Source organism: Alosa sapidissima, chromosome 1 (genome assembly GCF_018492685.1).
Source record: "Alosa sapidissima isolate fAloSap1 chromosome 1, fAloSap1.pri, whole genome shotgun sequence".
Taxonomy (NCBI): domain Eukaryota; kingdom Metazoa; phylum Chordata; class Actinopteri; order Clupeiformes; family Clupeidae; genus Alosa; species Alosa sapidissima.
This window is the reverse complement of record NC_055957.1, coordinates 9313362-9326327: the sequence shown is the minus strand read 5'-3', so window position 1 is coordinate 9326327 and position 12966 is coordinate 9313362. Positions and strand designations below refer to the sequence as shown.

General features: G+C 43.8%; 1 protein-coding gene across 7 annotated transcripts in view; it reads right to left on the bottom strand.

Annotated features, from left to right (window-relative positions):
* The window catches only part of pde4ca (phosphodiesterase 4C, cAMP-specific a), a 33678-nt gene that overhangs the window by 11790 nt on the left and 8922 nt on the right, over positions 1–12966 (bottom strand). For 2 of the 7 annotated variants that reach the window (XM_042084668.1, XM_042084678.1), the window contains exon 1: positions 7422–8196. The exons of the other annotated variants lie outside the window; for them this stretch is intronic. In XM_042084668.1, the coding sequence (XP_041940602.1) occupies positions 7422–7555 (134 nt within the window). In that variant the 5' untranslated portion in view covers positions 7556–8196. Of the gene's footprint in view, positions 1–7421; positions 8197–12966 lie in introns of those variants that run through there. 7 annotated transcript variants of the gene reach the window in all.

Here is a 12966-nt window from a genome sequence, read left to right as displayed (position 1 = left end):
TTTATTAGCAGGGAGGGAAGAGCAGGGGGGATGTGAGGCTGAGGCTGAAGCTGATTGGGTGATGGAAACGTGTCCGCCCCCCTGCACAGAGACAGCGCAGCTACTGGGCCGCCCGAGTGCTGCAAGGTCGTCGTGATGCAGAAGCCCTCAGCTAAAAATAGCTCCGACCATCTCACTGACGTGGGAAAAATGTGCAAAAGTGTCTATAAATAGCTAGCGCACTTCAGGTGAAGTGAATTCCTTGCTGCCTGGGGAATGTGCCTGACAGCGTGCTAATCAATACCTCCGTCTCCCCCATTTATTCCTGCTTTCTACCTGGCTTGCTAATCTTGATTTCCCACTTGATTTTATTATTGATGTGCCACTGCCAAATTAGAATGCAAATCTTGCCAATTTTCCCAGTAACAGATGCAATGTGCTGATTTCACTGTTTGCATACAGCAGACTAAAAACACTGATACTTGGCATAGACAAAACCAAGACACTCCCTTCATAAATGACTCCTGAAGACCCCGGCAAAAGGACAGCCTCTTTACACAGAGCATGGGTTGTATTAGCATTTGGGTCATTGACAAAATCCTTGAAGGCTCGGAGGTGTCTATATCTCTATCTCTCCTTATTTACACTTGATGGAGGAATTGACGTAAAAGCTACACTGACACTAACAGTTGACATAGCTTTTAACATCCACAGCCTCATCAGTGCATTTCATACACTGCAATATAATGGAATTGCAATTGCGTTCACAATGTGTTCACATGTATACTGTAAAGTTAGTTAAAACTGCTGAAAGTACAAGAGTGCAATCCAAGAATGTGTTTTTTTTTTTTTGCTATTAAAAGCACTTCTCCAAGTCTTCTGTTGAGTTGAGCAAACCCAGCCCTCCCACTCATTCATGTTTCCCCAGCAATGCTGCATAAGGACAAGACGGAGGTCTCTTACACTATATTACATAATCCATGCAGAAGATCTCTCCATTCATGTGACAGAGGTACTGTACATGGCAGAGAGGGAGGGAGTGAGAGAGAGAGATACAGAGAGAGAGAGAGAGAGAGAGTAAGCATCTGCTTGCAGCCAAGGAAGTCACACATTAAAAAATTTTAACGCTCGCTCGAATGTACAGTACATTTTGGGCAGGAGGTGTGAACACTGCAGAGAGAAAAAGGTTTGAGTAAAAGGGAGGGGGTTCTCTCTGCTGCGCTCTGGAAATACCTGAGTTCCAGGCTGACGCCGTCCCTTCCAGCTGGGTTCTGCTCGGGTCTCTCATCTCTTAAGGCTGCACGTCTCTTCTGGTTGTTTCTGTGAGTTCTGAGCAGTGTGCTGCTCCTTTCTGAGACTGCCAGCTCTGCCCGCGTGCTAAAAATAGCCTCTCCCTCGCTCCCTCTGTGCAGGGAATCCGAGCGCGGAGACTAAATTTAGTCTGTCAGGTAGCATGGGTACACTGCGCCACTGCGCTTCACTTCTTCCCCTCATTCATGAATATTTATGGAGGGTTCTATTTAAAGCTCTCGCGCGCCTATTTTTAGATGCCATATGAAAACACCCACCCACACATTTTCCCCACTGCTATTTTCCGATGTTCTCCTCGGTTCATAGCATTTTTGATGCCTTTTTGTTTTGATCGGTGTGCTGTTTTTCCACAAGACTGACTACACTATACAGGAGTACGTTCCCACAGTACAACAAAAACATCAACGAAAACACACAGGAACAGCACATAGGCAACAACATGTGCAGGTCCACAGGTATGAAAATATGTGCACACAGTTACAATATGGACTTGCATATGGACTACAATGGACTTGCATATATGGACTACAATGGACTTGCATATGGACTACAAAGCATAAAATTGATTAATCTCATTATGGCCCACTACTATTCAAACATTAATTATGACATATCATTCATTATTGTATTGCCTGAAATGTAATCAATGAAAGACATTTCTATGATATTGTTTACATTGCAACAAGAGCGAGTGAGCAACCCAAAATGCACACTCCCACTCAATGGAATCAACTGACCATTCTGGTCATCAGTGAGTGTGAGTTGCACTTCTACCGCCTCCCTTAGGGAGCCCCTCAGAGTGCTGTGAGTGCACTCTGGTGCTTGGGCTGATTTCCTTAGGAGAGAATGCCTCTACTGGCCTAAGATAAAATCACAGGTCCACTTTTACCATTCATGTATTTCACATGCAAATGAGGCCAGATGACCTCTTCCTTTAGTGCGTTGTGATTCTAACACTATTCATGAATACCTTTTGCAGCATCCCAGTGTGCGCCAAAGCAGGTGCAGACACACTTGACAGTTCCCCGAAATGCCACTATATAAATGTCACAAACTCATCCCAGCAACAAGAGGGCTCTGACGAGGCCTGTAAATGGCAAGAGTTATCTCAGCGAGCGCATCACTGAAATGCATCCAGACGCAGGTACCCCGTCAGAGACCCTCTCAGCTGACACCCGCCGCCGGGCCACATTTAAGAGCGCACTGGCAAGGAGGAGCACCTGTCAGACGCGTCACCAGAGGGATGATTTGTGGCGTGTCCAGCCATCTTCGTAGGAACACTCGACACCAGCCCTGCGTCAGAGCGCTGCCACGACTGCGTCAGTCCCAGGCCAGGCCCACTACGGCGAGCCCCAGTCGGGTTACCGACGTTACCCAATCTAGAAAAGCTCAAAAGTGGAGCACGGGACTGCTTTTTTTACTGGACAGTAAACAGTGCTCAGGCGACACCATCGTGTCCAGCACATACGAGGCGCAGGAGCAGCAGGGGCGTATACTGGCAGCACTCACATCACATCGAGCACTTTCCCCAACAATCATTATCTGTCAATACCCAAACAGACATATTTTACAGGGTACATGTTTGTGTGTGTCTGTATTTGTATTTGAGTGAGTGAGTGAGTGTGTGTGGGTGATGGGGGGGTAAAGAAATGGAAAAAGAGAGAAAGAGAGATGGAAAAAAGGATACAATATTTTTGGACAGTTTCCCATGCATGGATCAAGCCTAATGTGCATTGAAGCTTTCTTTTAGTTGAGAGCTTGCATTAATGCATGTATGGGAAAGCAGCCCTTTGTGTTTAGAATAATAACCCACTGTGTGCCTGTTTGCATCTGTGAGAAGAGTGAGAGTCTGTCTCACACTGACAGACCAGAACACTGAGAACATACCATACACCGTAAACATGGATCTGGTGAGCAGGACATACCATACACCATAAACATGGATCTGGTGAGCAGGACATACCATACACCTTAAACATGGATTTAGTGGGGTCAACATATGGCACACGTTTAACATGGATTTAGTGGGGAGAACATATAGCACACATTTAACATGTATGTGTTGTGGAGCCTGGTGCTGAGGGGAAATGTGAACAGGTTACATTTGACCATAAACACCCTAGCCATTGTTTCAAATAAAGGGCCTTTAAGTAGCACAGACCACTGCACGTATGCACAACCACCCACACACCCCCACCACCACCACCACCACCACACACACACACACACACACACACACACACACACCTGTGCCTAAATACAACCAGATGGGCAGATTAAGCTGCACACACACACCAAGTCAATGTCAATTCACAAACGGTAATTTGTAGCACCTTAATGCAGATACAACATACTCTATCCTTATCTGACTGGGGGTCTCAGGAAGGACCATGGGACCACACACAATAGGGAGATACTGAGGGGAAAGGATGAGTCCTCAATTGTTAGAATAACCACTTCTATTTCCTAATTAAGCAAGTGAGCCAGGATAATGCAAGGTATGAGATCTTGCTGAAAGATATGAACCCTTTAATTAAAAGAGCATCTCACAGTGATCAAAGAGAAGGTCTGCTCTAAAGCTTAGACCACTACAAAACAAACCTGGCCTCACAAACATAACCAGAACAGGTCAGAGACTAAAGCACTGCCAGACTTATTAAAGTTGAGCATGGGATTGCCTTTGGTGTCGCTGTGCTAATTCAAAGTCAGTCATCCAGTTAGTTCTTTTCATGACTTCAAGTTGCCCTTTCACACATAGCACCTGGCACATTCTTTGCAGACCTGCAGCTCTCTTTGATCCAGCCCATATTGCAGCATTGGTACATGTGTTATTGTCCTCAGTTATGCCCTGTCTGACTGGATGTACCAGAAATTGGTGTTTACAATGGCCTGGGGAAAATCTTTAAACATTGTACACTTGAGGGTCATAGCATGCTCACTCTGTAGAGTGTCAAACTTTGTCAATGACAGCTCCTTAATCTTCACGTGTTTACTGACCAGGAGAGGCCAGGACATTAACTTGCCTTGTTGTTTGCCACAATGCCACTGCTCGAAAATAATCAAATTGAATAGAAAAATCCATACTTTTTTTCTAACATAAAGTAAAGTAAAATTATGACAAATACAATTCCACGTACAGCCTGAGGTTAAACAACTCTGGTTCCTGTAATCTAAAATGGGATCTGTCTTGTCAGATCTTCCCTACAACATCTTGAAATTTGACCTGCAGAGAAGCCGTCTTGGCAGCTGAAACCACAAAGACAAGCTATAACCCGGGAAAACCTCTCACTACAAACAAACGCCAATGAGCCGCATCAGGCTTTCCATGGCGGAGCCCAGCACTGGGGCTGGACAGTGCTGTGCAAACAGCTAAGGGTGCTTCAGGGGGCAATGACATTTAGATGGCTGTTATCCTAAGGGATCGCCTTGCACGCATATGAGAACTGTTTAGAGGAGCACAAGTGTCTGGAACACATTAAATGAGCAACAAGGCAAATCTAGAGGGCAATCTAGGGGCTTATATGTGAATACAGTAACTGTCCTCTCTCAGGCATTTGGGTGTTCATGGGTTCCAAAACATAAGCTTTCAGGATAAGCAAAAGAGCTCCTGCAGTTCTTAGCACTTTAATGAGTTTCTGTTGGAAAATGGCGTGGTGTGGATGAATAAATCAGCTGGTGCTGGACCCAAAAGCTATCATTCAACCTTTCAGACATGACAAATCTCATGATATTCAGTGAACTGTAAAGTTCCAAATGGATGCAACCCCGTTTTTACGGGACTGCAGCTGAGATGGTGAATAATGATTGGCTCCAACATGCTCTATTACCAACAGGACCCAGGAACGACTACACTTGACACATTTATCTATGTGCAGACAGTCCTCAGCCAACTATGTGATATACTGCACTAGAAAGTGTTTATAAGGGTGCTAAAATGAAATGGAGTTCTATGAATTTCTCCCCAGATCTGCTAAAATTAGTACAGCACACAGCGTGTTACTGACACCAAACTCATCATCCTTTAACGCCTACAATCAATCTCCACAATCATTTCTTCTGAAAAATTAAACTGGAGAAAGCCCTGAATAGATTCCAAACTCTGCGGAAAACTTAAGGAAGATAGATGACTCTACCAAACATGACAGAAATAATGTGTTAATTCACTTAAGTTAACACATGCCAAAACCTACAAAATGTCATTGCATCAGACTAATTCAATTACCTATGAGCAATAAGTACAGGTCTAGACATAGACATCGCTCTTTTTGTACAGGGAGATAAGCAGTATCTAAAGCATGCTTATCTGTAATGCTTGAATAAAACAACAATATATTCCATTTTAGTAAATATACTGGGGGGAAACTGATTTGACTATGGCCTTTCCTTCTCTTGTAACTGCTGCTTGGCTAGGTAAGGGATAATGTATAGAACGCCGGTCATTATGGGGAAAATAAGTCCCGACAGGGCGAACCGGACCCCGACGCGCAGCGGAAAGGTCTTGTTCCGCCCTGAAGGGACTTATTTTCCCCATAATGACCGGCGTTCTACATTATCCCGCTTATTACACGGCTACTTGCCAACACAAGAAAAATAAACTTCACACAGTAGTCTACTTTTATGAGGTCCGAATGATTTATTGCGATTTCGTGAAAAGAGAAAAAAATAAGAGAAAATAGTTCTTCAAAAGTTTAGATGTTGCTTGGCAACGCCTTGGATTTCTAGTACCGCCAGGGCTAGGCTACTTGTTGAGGTTGAATTGGACATTCCCGTTGAACGTACAATTGGAGAGGATGAATGGTACTACGTTCTACTAGCATTGTGAAGAGCCTTGTAATACATATTTTTAACGTACAAATAACTTCCCTATAGTTCAGACCAAATAATTACACTCATTAGGAATACTGCAATGGCCTCCTGCCCTTCTTAAGCAGCCCATGCTCAGTACACTTTCTCAATAAATTCAAACCCACCTCATTTTCTCGGTACTTCCTCGCCATAAGGATTTACTGCATACTCTCATTGCTAATACTTTACAGAGAATGACACTGGGACTATCTCTGTGCAGCTGTTTGCTTTATATTCCTCCACGTCCTTTAACTCCCCCAAGTACCATACTCCATCTGAGAAGTGTAGACATTGCATAAAATATGGAGGCCCCAAAAAACTCAAAAGAAAACAAACCTAGTGCTATTATTATTATCTGTGGCACTCCCTTAGGCTCCCAATAGACACAAATGATAACATGCCTGGAAGACTATGTGTGTTCATACATAGGTTACCCTGTAAGTAGCTGTGTGTGTGTGTGTGTGTGTGTGTGAGAGAGAGAGGGAACCTCTTGTCCAAATAAAGTATTTACATGTGTGTTTGTAGATGCATGTAAATCTATGGATCTTTGTGGGAATGGAAGCTGGCAGTATGACATGTGGACATATGTTTGTGTGCATAGTAATGCCTGTGTGCAGCATCATGTGTGTCTCCCTGAGAATATGTGAATGTTTAAATACTGTCTGTGTGCATTTATGTATGGCTGGATGTATGGATGTGTGTCTGTGTGTGTTGGTTTCTCTCTCTCTCTCTCTCTCTCTTTCTCTCTCTTGCTCTCCGTCTTTCTCTCTCTCTTTCTCTGTATGTGTGTGTGTGTGTGTGTGTGTGTGTATCTGGGTGTTTCTCACTCCCATGCACGCCCCAGACGCTGACTGACAGAGGGAGGACAGAGGCTTTGCAGCTCTGTTTAAATCACTGACCACTAAGCGATAAAGCAGATATGAGCCTTGAAATGGATCACATAAATCCCAGCCGCCTCACCAAACTGAAAGCCTCACTCTTGTCTAGCACACGGCTTAGGTTTTTAGGTTGTAGCACAATTAAATCACAGCAGCTCAGCTCTGCTGCTCTGTAATGGTTGGAGGACAGAAAAAATGACACAGAATTTCCACATGAATAAATGGGCACACACAGTGTGTGATGCATATTAATTGTCAATCCCAAAGGAGTCATTTCATTTCGACTTTAACCCTACTTTCAAAAATGATACATTGAGGTATGTTTTGTTAATTTTGGAAAAGCGTAAAAACCAAACTAGAAAGAGAAAACTTCAGAACATAAATGAGGTGTGATGAAGGATGCATTACCGCCTGCGTTTTTGAACAATATCAATGGGTCTATTGACAGCACACGGAGATCCATAGGTATTCCTGTTGCAGACTTTGACAGTGCGTTCGGCAGAGGACAGGAATCCAAAGTTGGTTGGCACACTCATTTTCATGCTTCTCAGTCTTTATTCTTCTTTTTGTCTCCAAAAAGGTCCTAGGAGGTCGTCATTTAAATGTCTCGACAATTTGAAGCAATCCTGGTATCCCAAAATAAAAGAAGGCCACCAGACATAGGTAATCATAGACACAAGAACGAGAACAAATCACAATGACATCCATGACTCTTGAAATGTTTTAAGGAGGCATCCCACCATTTCTCACGATACAGGGGGATATGAATCTCGAGTTGGGTATCTGTTGGCCGGGCTCAAGCTTCAGCAGGCAAAACTCCATCTTCTTGCACATGACTCACACATATAAGGAACACGTGGTGGACATGAAGGACCTCACACAACTCAGCCCTCCTCCGAAAGCTCCCATCATTTGCAACGGCTCACTCTCTCCTCTTCCTCCTACTCCGTCTCCTCCTCTGCACTCTCACTCTCTCTCTCTCTTCCTTTCTGTTCCCTGAAGTTGTTCAGAGGAGCTGTTCCTCTCGCAGAGTCTCTCAGCGTGACAGCTGAGCCGGTGCTGTGGAGCTAGGAGACGGCGCGGAGGAAACTCTAGCCTGTCCGCGTCTGCTCTGCTCGGGCCCCTGACTGACTGACTGACTGACTGACTGACTGCCGAGTGTGAGCAGCTGCCTCTCTGCCTGCCTGCCTGCCTGCTTTACTGCCTTAGTTACTGTGAGCTCAGCACTGAGAGGGTGGAGAGGGTGGGGTCACAGACAGCGTGGTTCCTGCCCCCCACCCCCCTCCACTCTTCCCCATCCACCCCCACGCCTACTCAGTTAACCCTTAGTGTCGTGTCGTGAGGAGGCTAACTTAACACTCGTCGAGTTGCTGTAGGCAACACTTTTGAAAGTAATGGCAGAGGTAATGGTATTCTCCAGCTCGCTGGCCTCTGGTTCTGATGGTAAAACCCAGTGCTTTGGAATCCACAGCTGAAAAATTCAGTGTTGTCCAAATGAATAATCAGGAAACTTCCAAAGTGCTTTGCTGGTGTCTGTCCTGGCCGGGCTGAGCGAGCGTGCCAAACTTTCTGTCCAGCACTGAAACTGATGTTCATTAATGGCAAGTGGCGGACACACACCTAGTGTTTACAACAGGCTGAAAGTGTTTACCTGATGAGGACGCAGTCTTGGAGCTCCATGTTCTTACATGGCTCCACACAGTGCATAGCATTTAATTCATCAGTGTAGTCTAGAAGGAAAGTGCCTATGCAAACACGGCTAACTATGGCACTTCAGATGTTGCAAATGGCTTGCAAGTACAAACATTACGAACACTAACAATCGACAGATGATCATCACAAAAAACATATCTCTGTCCACATTCCTAAGGGATTTTTTTGTTATCAACAGACTGCCTGAAAATCTAAACGATGTGCATTTTAACAATCATGTAGGTGTCCTTGTAAAGTTGTGATACTGAAATGGTTCTGTACTGACACACAGATTCCACATCCAACAATAACCAGATGGTGGTGTCTCACTTTATCACTACACCAAAATATCAGTACCCCAAACAGAACATCTTAGTGTCACATGTTGAAACTTTTCATTGCGTCCTGAGAGAATGCTGAGGAATTTCACCTTTTACATTGTTTGCAGTCCAGAAAACATGATGGCAGAAATGGTCTGAAACTCACAAAAAACCTACACAGAGAAATGCTTTCCAGCTCTTATCTTTCTTTGTCCTGATTAGAGCAGAGTACACTTGAATATCTGCTTTTCAAGAAATTCATCCACACTAATATTCAATATTTAAGTAATGACAGACACCAGTCCTTTAAGAACACCAGAGATCATGTATCTCATCTACATGCATAAAATAACATCATATCCATGTAATCCACTTATAGACAGATGCTGAAAGCAGAGGACCCCTGGCTCTCAACAACTTTTCATAATAATGACATGACAAGGAACATGCTCACTAAACACACATACTGTACAGTTAATACCAGAGATATTAAGAGTTTGCACTCTACAATTACTTAAAAAAGTAGGATTGTGCGTGAGACACTGAATGAAACAAGACAGAGGAAACCATAAAACATATCTGATAATGGAATTGGGTGACACATCTTGTTTGCCAAACATTTACAACTAAGCCTATATGGGTGGTTCCCGAGAAGAGATATAGAGTCACATTCTGTGAATATGAACTCTTCCTTTTTCTTCACAAAAGAACAAGTCTAGTTCTCAAAAAAACAGACTGGAAAGCTCATGTGAAACAAGCCTCTTTTTGAGCGTGTTAAGTACAGTAGCAGATCATGGTGTCTACAAGAGAAAGAGTTGAGAAAAAAAAAAAGCCTCTTCAAAACATTTATAAACATTTCTCTTTTCCAGTCGCCTAATGACACCACTTATATGGTCAATATACCAGACGTGGCAGTCTGCGAGGTTATAAATATCTGACTCCAAGTCGAATAAATCACAAAATTATTGTGATTGATTGTTCCCCTGAATGCAACTGAGAGTGAAATAGCCCAACCGCTCGTTGCATGAGGAATGAGAGAATGCGTCAAGGTCATGTGTCAAAGATATTCTGGCTGGCCTCTCCTTGCCGTCCACCTCCTCCTTCACTTCAGATTCATTACCGAGACGCAGAGGGTCTATGGAAAAGCCCAGGGCTCCGCCAGTCAGTGTATGAAGGCAACCAGACCCTGACGTTCACGTCTGGTCAGCATCTTTAAGGCCAGCACTGTAAAGCAGCTCGGAGGAGGAAAATAAATTTCAGAGGAAAAACACTCTGTGAGCGGCCATCCATCTCTCACGCAAACATATTAGTCGCGTGATCTCTTTTTAAATCTTACTTGAAATGAAGCATCCCCCCACCCACCCCCACTGGTGTACAAACACCATCTACTGTACTCAAATGAGAGAGAGAGAGAGAGAGAAAGAGAGAGTGAGAGAGAAACAACAGTGATGACCACAAGAGTTTGCCGGGGGAATGACTCACTCCCCTGTGTCTCCTTCCCTCCTCTGGGTAACTCTAGCCAGGCTGCTACGCGTCACTGCCGTGTGTGCTGCAGTCACACTGCTGACGTGAGTGTGCACATACCACACACCTCCAACCCCCTCCCCTAGACAAGTGGACATGCTGACGCTGTCTCCATCTTTCTATTCTTGTGGTCTATCTCACCTTCATTAATGTCTCTTTCTCTATCCCTTTGCCCATCTCTAATGTACTGTATGTGTGCACAGCATAGCAATGTGGACACTGTAAGGGACAAAATACTAAATAGTCATAGGTGAGATCATATTTCTATCCCATTTCAACTGGGCATTGAGAAGCAAAACAGTGCGCTGAGATGCCAGCACCCTCTGCTGGTGCCCGTCTGCCATCGAAAAGCAGGTCAGACACCAGCTGAGCTCTGGCAAGTTTCTCTGCAGCACCAACCTTCCTCTGAGAGACAAAGAGCAGCGCCTGGTTTTATGAACGCAATGTAAAAACCACACTCATCTCAAACAAGTTTAAACATTAAGATTAAATAACATAACAATACATTTGTATTTCCAACCACAACATATTAGATAAGCCAAATTCTCATCACAATTTTATTTATTAACAACTCACACCGTACCTTCGACACTTCACAGCACTCCGAGGTGATTCCATTCAGGCTATGGGCAGCTTCTGTACGACAGTGATCAACCAGCAGAGGTCCCACATTACTCGCGCGAGAAAGAAGGATTTTTTTTTAAAAGTGCATCCTTTTCTCCGCTCACACGAAGCAGGTATGTTCAGCGCTCTGGTGCACCATCGGAGACAGTTTTGGCAGGCGAACAGTTAGTGTGCGTTCAAATAGGCCGGGCCGATCAATGCGCTTTGTTGGTGATTGGGGAAACCAGTCATGCTGAAAATATGGAGCAGTGCGCTGACGCACACAGTCACCCTAGCCACAGCATCCGCAGCTATCGACTGATCTGGAGCCCAGAAACGGTGTTTTTGGGGCCCACTGTCCCCTGATTGGGTTACCTTGCTTGACTCTTGATCGCAAGCACAAAGACCCCTCATCATAAACACACACACACACACACACACACACGCACACATTTTAACAAACATGAAGGTGTCCTTGTAAAGTGATACTGAAATGGCTCTGTACTGACACATAGATTCCACAGACATCCAACAATAACCAGATGGTGGTTTCTCAATTTATCACTACACCAAAATATCAGTACCCCAAACAGAACATCTTAGTCTCACATGTTGACACTTTTAATTGCGTCCTGAGAGAATGACACACGAATAAACACACACACACACACACACGCACATGTTTGTCATAGCTTTCACTTACTGACTGGTGTTAGAGAAGTATAGAGAAGCTTGAACAATAACACAGCAGGAGACCGATAGAAATAAAAAAAGATGGATAGATTAAATGGAGCAATGGATGGATAGAGAGAGAGAGGGGGGGGGGGATAGGACCAGTGGCCTGGTACAGGCTGGACTGCTCGCTCGGTACTCAGCAGAGACAGTGTGGAGAGCTGCATCTGCAGGACAAGCCAGTGCTTTGTATACACCAGCAGCAGGGGGTGGCAGCAGAGGGGGCGAGAGTGTTGTCTTTGGGTGTCAATGATGCCCTTGTTCACCACATGACACTGAGCTATGCGGTGGGAAGTCGCGACAGGTCCATTACAGAAACACTGATTTGAGGAACAGCAATGTTTTGGGGATGCTGCCAAATAGTGTCGGTTTACAGAGGGGTTTACAGAAACGTTGACAGAGCTAATACTCTGTCGAGTAAAAAAGTTAACAGTGTGCATTTAAGTCTGACACTTGTTATGACCACCTTCTAAACAACTGACAAACCTCACCATCAAACGTGTTTCCCCTTCAGTATTTATAACAGAAAAAAGTACCTAGGTCGAACTAGGTAACACATGGAATACTGTTAATGATATTCCACTAAAGGCAGAAGTTTCATTATATGTCATTGGTCAAAATTAGCTGATTTTTGCATAGACATGGTCAGCTCAAGAACATTGCTTTCATCTATACATGCTGTAAATAAACAGTGAACCACAATTTTTTTTATGTGCATTGTAGCTGTTAAATATGAATTGCTCAAATCACAATGCAAACAGTAAAATGTAATTTAGACTTTTTCGTTTTTAGATTTTTTTTTGTCCAAATTGAGTTCTCTGCAATATCTGACAATCAAATACTGGAGCATTAATATACTCATATAAGGTGTGTTTTATGTAACTGTAATCCTCATGATATTAGCCGTAAAATATATATTTAAAACATACACATTGCAAAGACAGATTATATTACAGTGGTGGCAGATTGTTTCTATATCAGCTTACACTGATGATCTACATAAAACCAGCAAACAGAGGTGGCCATCATTTTTAATTTATTTCTGTGAACAGTCAAGAAGAAATATATGCAGAAAAAATGTC